Source organism: Pinus tabuliformis, chromosome 9, assembly GCF_031772625.1.
Source record: "Pinus tabuliformis cultivar Carrire ecotype Pingquan chromosome 9, CPIR1, whole genome shotgun sequence".
NCBI classification, from domain to species: domain Eukaryota; kingdom Viridiplantae; phylum Streptophyta; class Pinopsida; order Pinales; family Pinaceae; genus Pinus; species Pinus tabuliformis.
Window position 1 is genome coordinate 656446901 of NC_142307.1, and position 20172 is coordinate 656467072.

General features: G+C 35.5%; 1 protein-coding gene across 1 annotated transcript; it reads left to right on the forward strand.

Annotated features, from left to right (window-relative positions):
• Positions 1-2623: 2623 nt before the first annotated feature.
• LOC149150363 (beta-carotene hydroxylase 2, chloroplastic-like) lies at positions 2624-4704 on the forward strand. The gene is given in 7 exon segments (XM_089442777.1): positions 2624-3260; positions 3505-3564; positions 3650-3721; positions 3894-4028; positions 4229-4355; positions 4476-4539; positions 4623-4704. Coding segments are annotated over 7 exon segments (1062 nt in total). The 5' UTR covers positions 2624-2738.
• The last annotated feature ends 15468 nt before the right edge of the window (positions 4705-20172 follow it).

Consider the following 20172-nt stretch of genomic DNA (forward strand, 5'->3'; position numbering starts at 1 on the left):
ATGAAAATAAGGATCAACATCAGATATTGGATAAATGAATAAGTTCGATGGGGGGATAAACCCCATGGTCCTTATATGTAATTTTTATAATGTTATTTTATCTTTAAACTTATAAAATGTGGTTGTAAGAAGCCTTTTATCTTCACAAGGGAGGCAAGAGTATGAGGGGTTATCTGTCTCCCCAATGAAGAAACTGAGATATGGTATGCTTGGGGATTGGGCATTGCTACGAATAACCAAGAATAATTCTTGGGTTTGTGGCAAGGGATATAAATGGCTATAAAAAAGAAAAATCATTTGATGGTATTCGAGGACTCAATGATAGTTATCCAACAAGTGAATAAGTTAACAAAGATCTTAGGTAGTGACCAATCCCCTATATTGTAGAGGGTTAACAAACAAATTGGAAAATTTGAGACCATCAAGTTCTACCATGTTAAAAGGAATTTGAAAATCAAATAATATGCCTTAGCTAAGGAATGTGCCTCTTCGGAACAAGGGTTTTTAGTCCAGGATAATGAAAGTCATTCATTTAAACCATTGCCATGACCATTGTAATAACTACTCAAACATATGGTGGAATGAGTGTAACAAGAACAGATAAAGGATTAAAGGGATCTCGGGAGCCCCCTCGTACGTACGCAAAATATTTTCCTTGGATGGTGAACCTTTCAAAATGCACAAATGTGAAAACTATACATAAATGAAGGCATCGAGAATTCAATTCACAGTTGGCCAAGGAATGAGTATTACTTCAAGAAAAGGGATAGTTGGTGGCTAAAGAGCCACCCTCAATAACTGCATGAGGGATATGTGGATAGAAATATTTAGCTACAAGTTGTTTTTGACACGCTATCTCCAACATAGTAATGGAGGTGATCTCAATCCATAGAAGCAAAGACACAGGATGGGGATTATTGGACAGGGGCGTTAAAGTGGGTGATCAGTCTATAAATAATTGTGAACATAAGTAGGATATGTTGGGACTGGAAAATGCAGGTAGCTCATTTAAAAATACATGCAAAGTCTCTCTTCCTAGGGCTATGGTTCGTGTCTAGATTAGCCATCCCTGTAGTGAACTCTCCGGTCGACAAGCATAAAAAAATATGGAAGGGGCATCGTGACACACGATTGTGTAGGAGAATGCTAACATAGCTAGTGAACTCGATTACATAATGGGTACCATGGAGCATATATTATCTTTATTGAGCAATCAAGGGGAAATGTTGGCTTCCGGAAACCAGGCTCAAATTATTTTTGTTAATAAAAAAATCGGTCTTCTCCAAGTCAAATTAGAAAGGATGCGGGTAAAGGTGGACACGATGGATCTCCGATTGGAAAAGCTTAAAGCCTCAGTCCACTCTGGAATAGTGGAGATCAAGGAGGGTCTAGAGCAACGAGGAGAAGTAGGACCTCCTAAACTTAATGTTCATGTTCAACTGGAGAGAAAGGATGAGGTAGCTACTGAAGCTAATGTAGAAAGAGAGACAACAACTCTAGGCTAGTTTACTACTTTCACTTTGATATATGTACTGCAAGTATGTGTTAGTTCTAGAAGTTTTCTAGAAGATATTCAAGTTTAATCAGATTAGGAGTAGAGTAAGCAACAAGTGTAGTAGAAGTAAAGATGTTTTTTGGACTAGACAAAAGCTAGAATTAGAAGAATACAATGAATATGTAAAAGGACCTATCCTTGAAGCCAATTTTATATAAACACAATCATAACCATTTTGTTGAAAAAAAAACTTTTCTCTGGACGAATTTGAATTTGGATTTGTTATATTTATCCTCCTTTTAGTTAATGTATTGGTCACATCAGAATTTCAATTTTTATATAAATGTGATTGATTTCAATCTGAAAAAGAATAAGTGCTACATAGTAGCTAATCCCCGTTGCTTAGTTTAATTATAGCTAAATTAAAGTTAAAGACAGTAAAAACATAAAATTTTATCAATCTAAAAAACATACTAATTTTTTTTGATAATTTTAATAAATTCTAAATTTGATTGAAGTACTTGATGAGTTTAAAGACCCAAAAAAATCCTTGGCCATGATAAAATTATTTAACTTAAGCATCATTTCATATGATGGGTGGTATCCTTGTCAATCTCATGTTATTATGCTTTGGAAACAACTACACTTATAAACCTTATTGCAACGTAGTCATTAATTATACCGATGACATTTTTCACTACGGTCTTGGGGTGAGCAAACACTATGCAACGTAGTCATTAATTATGCCGAAGGCATTTTTCACTACGGGCTTGGGGTGAGCAAACACTGTTCACATAAGCAATCGCCTTGCTTCGTTTTCGTCGTCCTCTGGCCAGTCAAAATCTTATACATGGAAAAGTCGCAAGTGAGGCGATAAACTTCAGTTCAATCGACTATAGGGATCGACGTACGTACATGTTTAATTGTCAGTCGAAGAAGGTGTTGACGTGTTTTAATTGCCTTTGGGAAAAATAAGATGGGGTAAAATTACCCAGTAAATATTGGGCAAGCTCAAACATTGTTGGGTAAGAGGTGGTAAATTGTGAAAACAGAGCTTGGTGGTTAAAAAGGATCATGGTTACCTGAAATTGTTCTTTTAGAATCTCAGGAAAGTGTTCGTAGGTGTCTACGAGCTTATAGAACAGGTTCCATGTTCGAATTCGGGGAAGAGAACAAAGAGCATCTGCAGTAGTAACGCGAATAAACAGAAATGTGGAGTAATTCATCGCCATGCTGATTGTCGATGTGTGATTCGAACCTCTCACCTCTTCTTGTGCCAACCCAACCAGCTGCACCACCACCAGGCATGTCATTTTCTCGTTATTATCTTGCGTTTGGCAGAGCTTCGTTAGTTAACAAAAATGGGCCGAGTTCTGGTCGCACGTTTTATGAATTTCGTGGGAGAAGGAAAGTGTTGCCTTTTTTATCTGCGTTGAGTCAAAAATCCCAACAGCAAGAGACAAAACCAGAATCCATTGAAGATGATGATTCTGTTACTGAATTTGCAGATTATTTAAGCATTAGAGTTTATGAGAATGAAAGGCAGTGGGATAAAAGAGCTGCCAGGAGAAAGGCTAAATGCCACGCCTACTTCTTTGCTACCATTGCTTACAACATTGGGATTACTAGCATGGTCGCTGCGACTGTCTACTACAGGAGAAAGGCTAAGTGCCACGCCTACTTCTTTGCTACCATCGCTTACAACATTGGGATTACTAGCATGGCCGCTGTGACTGTTTACTACATATTTGTTTGGCAGATGCAGGTTTACACTTCAATTCTCAGCCCCAACTATCAGTTTTCCCATCTTTTAAATACTTCCACTTCACAATTATAATAATAAACTGTTAATTATTTCACCTCCAGGTGGATATCAGACCCATTTAGATGGGTGTGTGCTTTTGGATATAAATTCTCAGTAGTCTGTAACTTTCTTGTCTTTATGCTCATATGTATGAGATGACATAGGTATATTACCTTACTTGTTCTCTGATGCAATATGTATGCAGGGTGTAGAGGTTCCCTACACAGAGATGTTTGGCACATTTTCATTAGCAGTGGGAGCCACAGTATGTGCAAGTTCTCTACTTGAGCTATTGTTATTAGATTTGGAACTAATTATTCAAATAATGACTCTAAAATGTTCTTGTATAGGTTGGAATGGAATACTGGGCTCGCTAGGCTCATCGAGCTCTCTGACATGCCTCACTATGCAATATGCATGAGGTATAACTACAGTTCACAGTAAGGTGGACCAAGAATTAATTATTTAAAAGAAAAACCCACTGTAACATAGCAGATATGTTTTGCACTATGCAATCCCCTTTTGTTTCATTGATTACAGGTTGTGGACATGTTAGTTTTACATTCTAATTGAGAATCCACTTTCTTTGGGCAGTCTCATAGCAGGCCAAGGGAGGGACCTTTTGAGTTGAATGGTGTGTTTGCTATCATCAATGTTGTTCTGACCTTTGCATTACTAGCCTATGGATTCTTTCACAAAGGCCTTGTGCCAGGCCTTTGTTTTGGTGTTGTAAGTGCTGGCCTCTGTTTTGACTGTTGCTACCATTGAAATTCACAGAAGTACTAAATTGACAGTATTCTTTAAAGAATGATGTGATCACTGTAAATTTAAACCAAGTTTGACTTAGTAGATATGTCAAGGTGATTTTCAACACCGGTATGTTAGTCACTCTATTATCAACCTACCGTGCATTTTGAAAAATTCCTCAGGGGTTTGGTATCACCATTTTTGGGATGGCATATATGTTTGTCCATGATGGTCTTGTTCATCGCCGCTTTCCTGTTGGGCCTATTGCTGATGTTCCATATCTTCTTAAGGTAGAAATTGCACATCAAGTTTGTTCCTAAATTCCTTATCATAGCTCTATAGGTCGCTTCATCTATCTGTGAGTTAGACATAGATTTCTTTCGAGTAAGTAGCGAATCTCATACATATTTGTTTAAATGCCACTGCAACTTTATCATGTAGACAATTTTAATGGTGCACCATATGGTCTTTTCCTTGGACCAAAAGTGATTTTGCTTCTTCCCTTATAACTGTTTGTAGTTTTGTATTTCAAATGTGTTTAGGTGGAGATATATTGATAGTTTATTGATTTTTGAGTTTCACAGAAGAGGTTGGAGGCCTTGAAGAGCTAGAGAAATTGTATAATAGTAAAATAAAGGGCCTCCAAAATATTCAGTGAAGGTTCTGACTTTCCTGCTTGTGTTATTTGGCACAAATTTTCCCATTTTATATCTACGTTCATTGGCAACTCCAATTTACCGGAGAGGTAAATTTGTACACACTATGAGAGTAATATTTGGCATGCAAATTAGTATTTGAGATGAGAGTCTTAAAAAAATCAGGGATTTTATGTTGTCAAAGGGGATCCTTGACATAAGGGTTCTAGAGAAATCCTAATCATCTAGCTCATGCAGATGAGAAAAATCCCCTGCATGTATACTACATTAAATGTATTTTTAGCAAATCACATAATGGTCCACTCCCTGTTTGCAGGGTTTGTAAACTTTGGTTGAACATGCAATAACCAGTTCTAAAATAATGCCAGTGTATTACTAATGAGGATTTTGTTGTAAAGACCCTTTTAAAAATCAAATCACACAGTTGCAGCCTGTTTGGAAAGGACTTTTGGCTATTTTTGTATCAGAAATAAGGGTAGCAGATCAAACTATACATTATGGTTGTTTTGTTGAAACTAGCAATAAGTTTGGAAATTATATTCATCACGAAATCCAAGTCATTGATATTGAAGATGACAGACGGTCATTGGATTGATGAGATATTGATGTCCATACTCGGTTTCATGTAGACCTAAAAAATTGCTTTTATTTTGGATATTGGCATGTATGGTTCACATGTTAGAATTTGTACCCCAAAATTTCGAAAAGGTGCTTTTGAGGGACCAAATATGATCTTGTACATATGGTACTATAGCGTTCTCTTTATCTAATAGAAACTATGTTTATCCTTTCATGTGGTTGCTCCTTTTCCTCCGAGCAACCCTTTCTTTTGCATCTCTTGAATTCAAAATTTTAACTCTGTTAGTTGTTGCATGGCATTCTATATATTTGATTCTATTGACATCACAATGCAAGTTCCAGTACAGGGAAAGGATGGTTATGATTTATCTCAACCTTTACCAGGAGGCTTTGGAAATATGTTTCAACCTACCATGTGATCATGCACATTAAAGGTGTTAACGTTTCCATTTTTAATGAAAGAAAAGTGGGATCTTGTCTGCACAGTGTATCTTAGAGCTGAGATAGAGAATGGAAAAATAAAAAATAAACTAGTAAAGTAATGTCCATAACAGTGATGGATGGAATGTTACAGATCTCCATCTTCTACTGCTCTCAACGGAATGCGAATGATTTGGGCTTTTTCGTTTATTTATAGAAATTCAACTTTGAATTCTGACTTTATTACATGTTGATATTATATAGATTCGTTGAATTTTGAATTCATTACACACTAATAAAGAATAGAAATTCAAACCTGCTAGGCAAAAGAAATATGGTAAATATTAACAGATTATCTTTCCAAAAGAAAACACCATAACGCACTGAAAAAAAATATTATAGAATCCTAAAGTCCCTCCAAATTCGAAAACAAAACAACGCAACAATATACCACACTTTGATAAAATTAACTAAAAAATAGTGCTTCACTCAAATTAACTAAAAAACAATGTTTCGCCTGTCATGGGACCACTTTGCATTGTTCCACTAGCGAGCACGTGATACACACTGAACCCAAAGGATAAGCAATTTATTAGGGAACACATACATATTTCAATACTCTTCCAACAAGGAAAAGATTAATTAGTGAAGTCATACATAAATATTAGCGTTGATTAATTAGAAAATCCATACATAAGATATTAGGAGCAATTCACTAGCATAGTCAATACAAGCTAGGTGTATGAATTGCATTTAAGTTTACAATTACCATTGGCCCATCAACATGACAAAAAATTATAATTTTTTTTTGAATCTTCTATTCCTTCAATGTTCCTTTGCACCTTTCGATACAATTGCTAATCTATACATGAGAAAATTACATATCACAATAAACATTTTTTAGAAAAGCATAAAATACATAACTCTCCAACATATAACTCTTCATTGTTGAGTAATGAACAAAAAAAAATTAAGACATTTAATGTTAATAATGTGTAAAATGACATCCACTGGAAGATAATAATATAATTTGACAGGGATAGTTTTTTAAAATTATCTTATTATTATATTTATTAGGTAGATTAAACTTTTTAAAGTTTAAATATTTGAAAAATAAATATTAATTTTTATATTTTTAAAATATAAATTTGTGTCTTTAAATTAATTGACATATAAGGATTTTATTAAAATAATAAATTATTTAAAAAAATTGTTAACGAAATTCTGAGAATTAATAACGTTAATAGTAGAAAGTGGTGGACTCATTATTCATCTGGTTAAAAAACCTGCCTTACCACGTTTAAGATTCACCATCTTTGATCCTCTCAAAACAGATATCTCTGCTAACCTAGACAGAGATACCCATGAAATGCCAAAAGCAAGGGTTTCTAACTAATTTCTTTATATATTTCAAATTTGGATATTTGTGAACTTTTTTACCTGCAAAAAATCCAACGAAATCAAAGCTAGCAATAAGGTATGGGATGTTATGCATTCGAGCTGGTGGAAATGTTATGCATTCGAGTTGGTGGAAAATGAGGAATGAATTGACACTCACTTATATTGTTTTAAAGTGAAGCAGTATTTTTATTGTTTATTAATTTTTAAATAAAATAAAAAATTAATAGGTTATATTTTATTATAATTTTTTAAAAGTGTAGTTTAATTTATAAATGAAATAGTTTTTTTTATGATTATTTTTTGTTAATTTTAGTTAAAATCAGATTAAGATTTTTAAAAACTTGAGTTTAAATTGTTTAATTTACATAATTAGAGTACATGAAAATTTTTAAAGTTGTAAATCTATTTATACATTCAAAAATACATTTTAAATAACAAAAAAAATCTTAAAATTATATTGTTTAATTTTAGTGAATTTTCATGAAAAAAAAAACTATTTTGTTCATAAGTTAAACTATTTTGTATTGGGCAGTCAGATCTTGCGCTGTTTTCCGTTGCTTGTCTGCTTTGTGCTTTGGTGCCATTTCTGCACCTTATAGATGGGTTTGCCTTGTTTTCTGGGCATTATTGGTCTTTCGGGGCTATATTTGGTGATCTGTTTATGCAGATTTGTATGTGGCTCGGTCCACATTTTTGCATATGCTTCTTGCATTTGCATTATGTAATCTCTTTTTTATATGAATATATTATGCTTTTTCTTCTGAAAAAAAAAAAAAAAAAAAACTACACTTTTTTAAATATTGTATAAACTAATTATATATATATATATATATGTATATAATATAGATTTATTAATAAGTTATATTACAATTGGTTCCTCTAAAATTAATGGACTTTAATTAATATAATTTAAAAATAAAATAAAATAGATGTATATATATTATAAAATTTAAATATTATAATTTTTTATTAATTAATATATAAAAATAATTTTTTTATTTAATTTTAAATAAAATTATTATTTGAAAAGACAAAAATAAAATAAAAACATCCTCTCTCTCATTACCAAACGCTTGAGAATGATTATTACTCATGACATTGATGGCAGTACAGTATTATGAACACCACTGGATTCAATACTCGTTAGGGGAGGGATTCCTATTCTTGTGCAGGGACCAGTAGTTGATATAATACTGGTCCCACCAAACCACCAGTGATTAAGACTTGTGAAACCAAATTTTAAACAGAAATAAATAACATTATGTATAAATAAGTTTTAAATTATGTCCAAAAATCACCCATACATTGACTGGGCCCACAACTGTCCATAAATAGTATTTTACTACTTAATATTGCAAAACATATTGACCCAAGTAGAAAACAGCTAGAGCCATAAAGGCTTCCAAACTGGTCTATTCCAGAAGTACAAAATAACAGTCACTTCAACCCCCACTCATGAGAACTCCAACTTTGCATCCCAAATAAATATGCCTACCTGCACATAACAAAAGGAATGTATGTCAGCCATAACTGCTGTGTTGTTCAACAACTAAGCACCCTATGTTCAATAAATGACACCCAACCCAATAACAATTAAATCCAATTTGTTCAATAAATGACACCCAACCCAATAACAATTAAATCCACTTTGTTCAATAAATGACACCCAGACCCAATAACTGCAATAAATGACACCCAACTCATTCTATTTCTCATTAAAACAAATCAAAGCACATGGATCAACAAATAAACAATTCCCAACCATTAGATCACAGCAAATTAAATCCATACCACACATTCAAAATGAAGCCATTGCAATCCATGTGCATCCATGTCCACCAATTAAAATCAAGTCCCCAAAACTATAAAACAAATCCACCCACTGTTGAAGTTGCATCTTATGCTTTCAAACTATTAAGCAAACTTGAAGACAACATCACAAAACAGTGGCCAATATATTCAAGTTAGTTATATCTTCTTACAATTCTGTTTTCATTTATCAGATTTTTCTTACATTACAGTTCTGTTACAGTTCTGTTTTCATTGTTTTCATTTATCAGATTTCTTACATTACAGTTCTGTCCATTCATTTATCAGATTTCTTACATTACAGTTCTGTCCATAGGGTGGTGACAGTTAACCTATACAGTGACAATTAACCTTTTTTATACAGAGTTTATGTATGTGTTCTAGCTTATACAGTTAACCTATTGAATACAGTGGGAAACTTCTAAACATCTAAACATCGTTTCTCCTAGTTTCTTCAATGGGAAACTTCTAAACATCGTTCCTCGTCCTGTTGTCATTCCCGATAACCCTTTATACACGGTAGGGTCTCCGCAACGAAAGCCCCGCTGTGTCCATGTTGATTGGACCAACTTAACAAAAGCAATATGAAACAATACACTGTACAGTAAGCTCAACTTTCAGACTTCTAAAATAGATCATTTTTTCTAGGATTACAAACAAATTAGTGCAGTAAGCTATCAAACATTTTGCTCAGAAAGACAGCAAATCAAATAAGAGGACAAGATGCTATTAGATTTTAAGTCTGCTTAATAAAACAGGTGTTTTTAAGTTTAAAAATACTTGGGCTACATTAGTAATCCAGCTCGCTATTAAGCCATAGCTGCAAAACTCAAAACTTTAAAGGTGCCAATTTCAGAAATACTAGTTTAAGTTCTCCTGGCGTAAGAATTATTATTTCACACTTGGTCATGTTATGAATATATATTAGAATTGCAAAGATTTTGGAACTGCAACAAAAGTGGTATACCAGAAAAAAACAGATACTGAAGAAACCCCGTGAACTTATATATCAAAATATAATGAAAAGTGAGACCTCTCAGCCGAATTTTAAGTTCAGTCACATTTTACAAAGGTCGCGCTTATTTTTGCTCATGCAACAAGCACATGGAACAAACTAAATAGGATTTTAGTGAACTATCGGTGAAGTAATATGAGGAGATGCAAGCCATTTGTTTCAAAAAGCCTAAGGACAAATTAATTGAAAGAAGAGACAGAGTAACTGTAAAGGAAACAATCAAAACAGGGCACTGAATCCAAATTTCCAGTAAGCATGGTAAACACCAATAAAATACTAAGCACTGAAGCAATAATTTCAACTCTTTTGAAATTATGTAAAGATAGAGAAAAAGACTCATTTAGACATTACATGAAAAACTAAAATCAAACTCACAAATTCCATATCAGTCAAGTGGGAAGCATTTCTAAGTTTTTGTAACCAGATATGCGAAGCAGAGGAAGACATGTCCCAATAATGTAAATAAAAGCACAAGTTTACCTCCATCGTAAAAATCTTGTTTTGACACCACAGATGAGAAAACATCTTATCTACCTAAATTTTTGTAGTCAAATATGCTAAGCAGAGAAAGAAAGTCCCAATAATGTAAATAAAAGCACAAGTTCACCACCATGGTAAAAACTTGTTCTGACATCACAGATGAGAAAAAATCTTAATCTCAAGATCTACCTAGTGTTGTAAGTTACAAATGGTATGAATTCTTTCAAAATGGTATTCATGTGTGTAAGTCTTTTGTTAGCCTTGAAAATTTAAGAATGCTATCTATTTATGTTTAATTTTATTTTAAAACTGTAATAATTTGTTGACCTTATTTGTTGCTTACCTTACAGGAATTGAAGGTTAGCTTACAGGAATTATTCGATCATCAGCTTCATAGGGATAATTTTTGCAGAAGTAATAAAGCATAATTTAACATATATTCTAATGTCTAAATGCATGCAATAATTTTATAGGTTGTTGCATCTATGGCAAAAGGAAGTTACTCTGCTCGTACAAGGAGAAGTGGCAGGAGAGTGACAAGGGGTGCGCAGCTGCGATGCACATCGTCCGATGATGACAGGCCAGCTGATGTCGATGCCAGCAATGCACCAGGGAACATTGTTGAAGATGACCATGTGACAACTGCTGATGTTAACACACCATCAGCCACAGAACCACCATCAACAACAGTCCAAGGGGCAAGCTCAACTAAAAAAATCAGTGCTATAAGAGGATGGACAAAAGAACAAATGTTAGTTGCAATTGACGACATAGAGTTTAATGGATACTCAGTTCGGGCATCTGCAAAAAAACATGGTATTCCTCCCTCATCAATACATTATTGGATAAATGGACTGACTCATACAAAACGTAGAGGGCCTCTTACAGTTATGACTGAGGATGAGGAGGCCGAGGTGGTTGAGTGGTGTAAAGAGATGGCCCAACTGGGACATGGGCTAGAGTTGATACAACTCAAATCAACAGTTGCTCAAATCTGTCAAGGGAGGCCAAACCCATTCAAAGATGGGTTTCCTGGTAAATCATGGTGGTTTGGGTTTAAAAAAAGGCATCCAGAACTTGTATTGCGTACTGCTGAGGGCCTTGACAGAGACAGAGCATTAAATTTGCGCCCTGCAGTTGTGCAAAAATTCTATGACACACTTTCTAGTGCTTATGATAAACATTCTTATGGAGCATACCATATATGGAACTGTGATGAAACAGGTTTACAGGCAGGGAGGAATTGTGGCATGCGGGTAATTGCCAAGAGAGGGAGCCGAAATGTGCCAAAGATTTTGCCCAAGAGCAGGGAGTGGATAACTATTTTATGTTGTGTTAATGCAATTGGTACTTCAATCCCAGGATTTTATCTATTCAAAGCTAAAAATCAACTGAAAAACTATATACAGAACTGCGAACCAGGTGCATGCATGGCTGCACATCCCCATGCATGGATGACTAAAGAACTGTTTCTAAGTTGGCTTTTTCACTTTGCTGCATCGGTACCAGGTGGCGTCTCGCCTAATAACAGACACCTTTTGATATTAGATGGCCATGGGAGCCACATGTCTGTACAAACAATTGAGGAAGCAAACAATTTAGGCATCGACCTATTGACATTGCCAGCTCATACCACTCATAGACTGCAACCCCTTGATGTTAGTGTGTTTGGCCCTTTCAAGAACTATTTCAGGTCGGAGCGTGCTGCATGGATGGCAAAGAATCCAGGGGTTGAGGTGAAAAGGTTTGAGCTAGCAGAGCTTGCAAGTAAAGCTTTTAAAAGGGCTTTGACACCATCAAATATCAAGGCTGGCTTTAGGAGGACAGGAATCTGGCCACTGAACTATGATGCTCTCATGCATGATACTGGTTGTAGCCAAGCGTTTCATGTGGATGGTCAGGAAGAAGGGAATGCCCAAACAGGTGTTGAAGTGCAAGAAGTAGATGACCAAGATGATGTTGTTGCAGCTGGTAATATGATTTCCTTGTCTCAAGGACACTTATATGCTGAAGATGATGAAACTGTATGTGAAACACAATATAACAATGAACAAATTCGCAGTAACATGGAGATTGTTCCACCAACTCAAGAACATGAAATTCCTGTTGTTGATATTGTTAATGTTATTGCTGAACATGCAGTTGACAATGACCAATTGACATTGCCAAGCCAAGTAACCCCACCTTCATGGCTAGCAGAAGCAATGATCAATATGAATGCACATAGTGTCTCAGCAACCAATGAAGAAAGCATGAACATGCCCTCACAACTAGCAGAATTGAACAGTGAAATTGTTCATTTTTTTGTGGACAATATATCAATGGAAGAAGATGAAGGACATAATGAGGCATCAAATGAAGATAATGATATAGTTCAATCAGTTCCAACAGAAACTGGAAGGGAAGTACCAAGCAATGACATGCAGGTGGGAGGGGTGGAGAAGACACTTGGACAATTCCTAAAGCTACCAATACAGAGAGTATCAATGAAAAAAAAGCAAGGTGCACCAGGTAGTCTTCGTCTGGGCCGAAGCTCACAGTTACTCACCTCAGAGGACTATATAACCCTGTTAGTTGAGTCTGAAAAAAAGAAATTTGAAATGCAAGAATTAAAACAGAAAAAGAAGGATCTAGTCAAGGAGAAGAAGGCAGCAAGGATTGTTGCCGCACAACATCGAGCAGATGAAAAGATTGAAAGAGATAAAGCAAGGCAAATTAAGGACCAACAAAAGCAAATGGCAAGACATGAAAAGGAAAAACGAAAGGCACAACAAATGCTTGAAAAGGAACAAGGGATGATCAATATGGTTGACAATGATACAAGAATAGCTAATGAAACCAGAATTATTTCAAATTCATTGGACTCCATTGCAGATAATACACCATTATTCCAAGATCTCATAAACATTCAAGTGCCTCACTATACTACTGAGGGTTTACCCACTTGCCTTATTCCTACCAGAGTTGGTGCCAATTCTATGTATGCTCATTACACACCTCCACTTAATGCAGGGACCAGTAGTGCAAATGTGAGGTATGGGTACTCAATACCTCCATGGTTGGAAGCTGCAAATTGGAGTCAATCATATGGCAGCAATCAACCATTTCCTAATCAACCCTTGACAGGTAGGCCAACCTACTTGGCTCAAGAAGGTAACTCGGGGAGTTTTGGCACTCAAGATTCTCAGGGCCATAAAGAATAGGGGTGTCATATGTTTTTGTTTGTAACCACATTATGATGTGGATTTTGGATGGATTGTGTCTTTTTCTTGTCACAAAAACATTCTGGCTTACAACCTAGGTTGTTTTATTGCTTTGAAACACTAACAACATTATGGTGCTATGCATTCACTACATTGAAAAGCCAACAGCAGCTTGGTTGGTTGTAAAGTAGTTTTATTTGCGAGTTAAGCACAAATGATATCAGTCCACAAAAGACACTACAATGATAACTTAGATACTTATTTCCCTTTTGAAATTGTTATGTCAATTCATATTATGTCTTGGGGCATCTTTTTCCACTGCAAAGATGAACTATATTTCACAAAATAAATCACTTAATACTTCACCATTAGCTTCAAAATGATGCTCCCAACACTGATAAGTGATTTCTTATGGATATTAAACCTTAGCAAATTGATTTCTTCTTACTAAAACAAGTACACCAGATCTCGAAAAGCATATTTCAGATATCAGAAAACATATACCAGACCTTAGATAAACACTTGGAAAGTCACCAACAGAAAAACATATGACTTTATTAGTCTCTTATGGTCAATGTGCAGTGGTCTTGGGCTTATTATTATTGTCTTATGGTATTTATGCAGTCACCGTAGCAATATGCTTTAGATCTAATTATTCATTGCAGTCAACAAGTATCATAGAAAGCAGGCCACTGTAAGCAGTTTTTCAACTTTGAAAGAATAACCTAGATCTAAGTAAGCTTACCTACAAGCACATACTTCTGTAAAATATCCCAACTCTCAAACACATCCATCTTCTATTGAATACAGAAAGAAGTTAATACACAACAATAGCTCAAAACCAAAACTGAACTAAACTTAAAGCCTACACAACATATTTACTCCACAAAGATCATAAAGAGTTACAATTGGAACTACTGGACTCTTTGAAGTCATTTTCTTCATTTTTGAAGTAATTATTATTTAAATTTGTTGAAGAAAACCTGAAACACTGAGATAATAAGACACAGAGCTGCAAATAAATTCTCAACCATAAATAAGTAAATAAATCCAACAAATCTGATTTTAATATAATCAAATATGTAGTCATATATAGTTCTAAAATAATTGAGCTAAGTATTTTTCCAAGGAAACGAACAAAATGCATGTGATAGACAAAATTGAATGGCATAGGCAAACATGGGAGATAGTCTTTAGGAACCTAACCCAAACTACTGCAAGCACTATATCGGTATTCATCAGATTAGTCCCATGGAAGTGAGAAGCTAACACAATGCTTGAATAAGAGTACTCATTGTAATCAATTCAATGGGAATCAGAGCCATATGCGTGAAATAGTTATAGGTATAAATGTATTACAGCTTCTACTAATATGGAGTTTAAGCTTAGTCAATTATATATGGTACATCAATTGATCCCGTGTAAGTGATTAGACTATACGCTTCATATTCCATATCCTTACATTGAGCTTATATCAGTAATATGTAAGAGTTATGATATCACTGTAATCAAGCTATACTAATACAGGAACAAGAGCTTATCGTAATTAAGGCATGTAGATTATGTGAACACTGTCCATAAGGTTATGCATTGTGGTTACTAGTAACCAATACAGAGAAACAAGCTATCATAATATATGAATAATACGTAAGCTGCTTACACCATAGGCTCTAGTATCCTTCAAGAAGCAAACCAACATTCCGAAGAAGGACAGAGACAATCTGAAGATGGTCTGAGACATTAGCTTAGAAGGACTGAGGAAGCTAGATCTTTGGAATGAAACACTAGACCTTGAATCCTTACAATACCTGCTTAGGAAGGAATCCGCATACCTTCTTATCTGTATAACTCCCTTCAAACCCTCAGAACAAGACTAGACGCAGTAGAACCCTAGAAACAGCTTAGCCACCTTAAGACAGTCTGACAAACTTCCTACAAGCAAACAACCTTACATCTCATAGAAAACATAAGGTGGAAAAACAAAAAGAAAACATCCTAGAGCATGCGTTAAGGTCCCAAAATATTGTGAAAAAAGAATATAAGAAAGTGAAACAATCTAGTAGTCATAAGTTAGACTACTCATAAGCTCAACCACGCTTCAAGAAGATCCATGTAATGATAGTGTAACTTTACCCACAACAATCTTTATTGGACAGAACTAGCGATAAGAATAAAATACAACAACAATCATTATTGGACAGAACTAGTGGGGTACTCAATTAACACTGTTCAAAGCTTAGGTATGATAGTGTTAACACATATAAGATGTATTCAAATTAGTAGCAGTAACCTTGTTCAAATCATGATATCAAAGAACTAGTGGTTCAATTCCAATACCTGCTTAGGAAGGAATCCGCATACCATCTTATCTGTATAACTCCCTTCAAACCCTCAGAACAAGACTAGACGCAGTAGAACCCTAGAAACAGCTTAGCCACCTTAAGACAGTCTGACAAACTTCCTACAAGCAAACAACTTAGAACACCACCGGCTTAGGAGTCTTACAATTCATGAAGTATGCCTAAATTATATGGAATGGTACAGAAGCTCGAAAGGCAGTTGAAACATTCTCTGTTCATGCTCCAATATTGAAAGGCAGCCTATAATATGGCAGGGACCTGAAGCCTCACAATCTCCTGGTGGATACGCGAAGAGGTGTAGTAAAAATAGCATATCTTGGCCTCGGAAGAGCATTTACAATTCCTATTAAGAAATATACACATGAGAATCCAAAACCCTAAACCCTTCAACAAAGCAGCTAATAAATTATACCTTCAACAAAACCAGAGGGCTACCATTATATCAGAAAAAAGCACAAGACCTTAACACCGAAAAGCTACAACATCATTTCCGTATGTTCCGAGTCTCACACTAGCTGCAAGCTTTGGAGATGGCAACCAAAACCAAGCTGCCATTAGAATCCAAAACCCTAAACCCTTCAACAAAGCAGCTAATAAATTATACATTCAACAAAACCAGAGGGCTACCATTATATCAGAAAAAAGCATAAGACCTTAACACCGAAAAAAGCACAAGACCTTAACACCGAAAAGCTACAACAAAACTTCCAATAAGCGAGGTGAGGTGTTGAGAAACACACGGTGAGAGGTGTTGAAAAACACTTCAGAAAATGGCTGGTAGGATAAAAATCCTACCGGATAGAAGCCATCAGTCCAGAGCTCGCCACACATTCGGCGGACCTTCTCCAGTGCTCGCCGGACCTGCCACACCTGCAACAATTGGAAAAAATTAACAAATGAGCAAATGCAGAAGAAAAAAACCCAAAAAACCACACAAATACCACCGAAATTTGCAGTTACCTGTAAATTGGTACTGGCTCCTCCCCAAACAGCAAATAGCACGAATTAAACAACCACCCAGGAAACCCTAAACCACCGACGGTCCTGGCTGAACAGCAATTGGCGGACATGAGCTCAACAATGGCGGACCACCCTAAACCACCGGCGGTCCTAGCTGAACAGCAATTGGCGGACATGAGCTCAACAATGGCGGACCACCCTAAACCACCGGCAGTCCTGGCTGAACAGCAATTGGCGGACATGAGCTCAACAATGGCGGACCTCATGCACAGGTAATGGAGCCCTCCCGCGCCATCATCGGCGGAGGGCTTCGAACAACCACCAGACCCGAACAGAAAACCCACAGTCGGAGCATACATCGCGCGGTAAAGGCGGAAATGAGCCCCTCCATGCTCGTTAAATAAACCCTAAACCCTTGACACGTTCCTTAACAGGTGGCAGATTGAGTTGGCGTGGTGTCGTACGAGGCCACGTGCCTGCAACGTGCCCGTCCGCTAGGTGGAGGGGAGGGCGCACAGGTAATGGCGTCCCTCCCCTAGTTTGCTTGAATTTTTCAAAGATGCCATGGATATGACTTCACGATTAGGCAAGCATGGCCATTGGCTACCCCTAACGTATTTGACATGTGGACTAAAAAATGTTGCACATCAGCGTTTAGTAGTATTAGAAAATTGAAACCCGGAATTTGACATCCCCTCCTCATGTATTTGATACGTGGATAAAAATTGCAATTATTAAAAATTAAAAATTTTGTAATCAATATTTAGCTACAGGTTTATTATACTTGTTTTTTTTTTTAATTTTAATTTTGCTTTTCACCGTGTATTAATGGTTTTCATTAAAAATTTATAATGCTTAGTCATAATTTAATATTAAGAATTTAATTTTGTTATTATATTATTATTATTATTTAAATTTATTTATTTGTAAAATGATTGGTTGAAGTTTTATTATAAGTTGTTTAGTAATTTTTATTTCTATTAATTTTTTTTAAATTATATTTTGAATTTAAAATGACTTATTATTATATTAAAAATATATTTTAATAAATTTAATCATAAACAATTATATATTATAATAAAAATAAAACACACACATACATATATATATGTTAAAGTGTACATATGTAATATAAATAATATTAATTAATCATATTTTTTAATTTTTGGTGATGACATTCAACAATACGATATTTTATTAGTTATTTTATTTTTGTGATTAAATTTTTGTCTTTGTTATTATTATTTTTTTAATTAAGCTATATTTAAGTTAAGCTATAGGTACTAGCTACTATGTAGCCCTTGTTATACTTGGTATGGTATTACTCATTGTATATTAGTTTACTTTTGACCAAGAATTTATATTGTTTATCCATAGTTTAACATTAGGAATTCAATTTTTGTTATTTTTTGTTATTATTTGAATTTATTTATTTGTAAAGTGATTGATTGAGGTCTTATTATAGATTGTTTAGTAACTTCCATTCACTAATTTTTCATTTTTATTTTATTTCCTTTTTATTTTTCTTATTATTATTATTATTTTTATTTTTCATGGCTTATAATTTTTTCTCCATATTTTCAACTTAAAGTGACTTATTATTATATTAAAAACATATTTTAACAAGAGCTACATAATAGTTAATACACGCGGCTTAACTTAAATATATCTTAATTAAACAAAAAAATAATAGAGACAAATTTCATAAAAAAAATAAAACAACTAATAAAATATTGCATTCTGATTACTTTTCTTAAAATATTGTATTGTTGAATGTTATCACAAAAAATTAAGAATACAATTAACTAATATTGTTTATATTAACATACATACATACATACATATATGCATGCTTGGGTTGTGCGCGCAAGCCTGTTGCTTGACCTAGCGGGTTCCCTCTCTGCAACGCAGTCGCCACTCAGCAGCCTCCTGCTGCTGGGATCTCAGAGCCTATGGATCCCTCAGAGGAGGGCGATCCTCTACCAGATCGACTCCAAGGAAATGAAGAAGTTGCTGAAGCGTTTGCCTCCCTTATAGCAGTGACAGGAACTCCAAGAATCAGGCCAACAATAAACAAGTTTGTTAAAAAGCTCGATGATATTCCAGAAATATCCCTTCCTCCTGCTCTTCCTCGCAGAGCAGCTTTGTCACTCGCTGAACATGGTCTAGTGGGTCAGTTCACTGGGCTATGGCTGTCCCCCAAATCGGTTCAAAGATGGGTTGAAAGAAACTGGAGCTCAACTATCAATGGGAAAATCACAATAAGGTTCTGCGGAAGGGGATACTATACCTTTCATTTTGAAACTAAGGAAGACAGAGATCTGATCTTTAGAAATGGCCCATATTTCATGGACACCAGAGGACTATATCTAAACTGATGGACCCCAGATTTTGATCCTGAAATGGATGTGCCAAGTGCAGTGCCAATATGGGTCAGATTACCCCACCTCCCTTTACATTGCTGGGGAGATGAGTCAGTAAAGGCCATAGGAAATGCAGTAGGAAAATATATAGATAGATGCGAAACGAAGGACAATATGCATGCATGTGTCAGAATATGTGTGGAAGTGGATCAATGAAAAGGACTTTCAGAAGTGATAAAGATGAAAGTCGGCCAATGGACGCACATAGAGTAGCTGGACTATGAGTAGATTCCATTCAAATGTAAGGTATGTCACGAATATGGTCATTTTGCAAATAGATGTTCTAAAAAAAAAGAAAGTGAAAATGTTGAGGAACAAGAAAATAAATGGGAGCAAGTAAAAAGAAAGAAACCCACCAACAACCAACTCCCCCCACCACCTTCGCAGCCCCAAGAATCAAATGAAACTTCCTCACCATCTCCCTCCACTGCCATCCCCTCACACCTCACAAATTCGAACCCCTTTGGGCCACTGGAAGATACCACAGATCCCCCCTCACCCAGATCCCCAACGCATTCTCCCAACCCCCTTATTCTCTCCACCATCCCTTCAATCCCTTGCTCCCCGCTCCCCCCCCATCAGTGGATCGTATCTTAACTAGAAACCAATCCAAAGAGACCATACAAATCAATGAACATAAAAAAAAAGAAGACATAAAATCCAACAAGGAAATAAGGGATGAAGCAGTGGCCAAAGAGATGGCTTTAGGTACTCAACAACCAATGGACTCCTTCCTTGGGAAAAATATAGGAAATAGTGAGAAAAATCAGCAAAGAGGGAAGGGCATCATGCACCAACAAACCAATAAATAATGATAGTG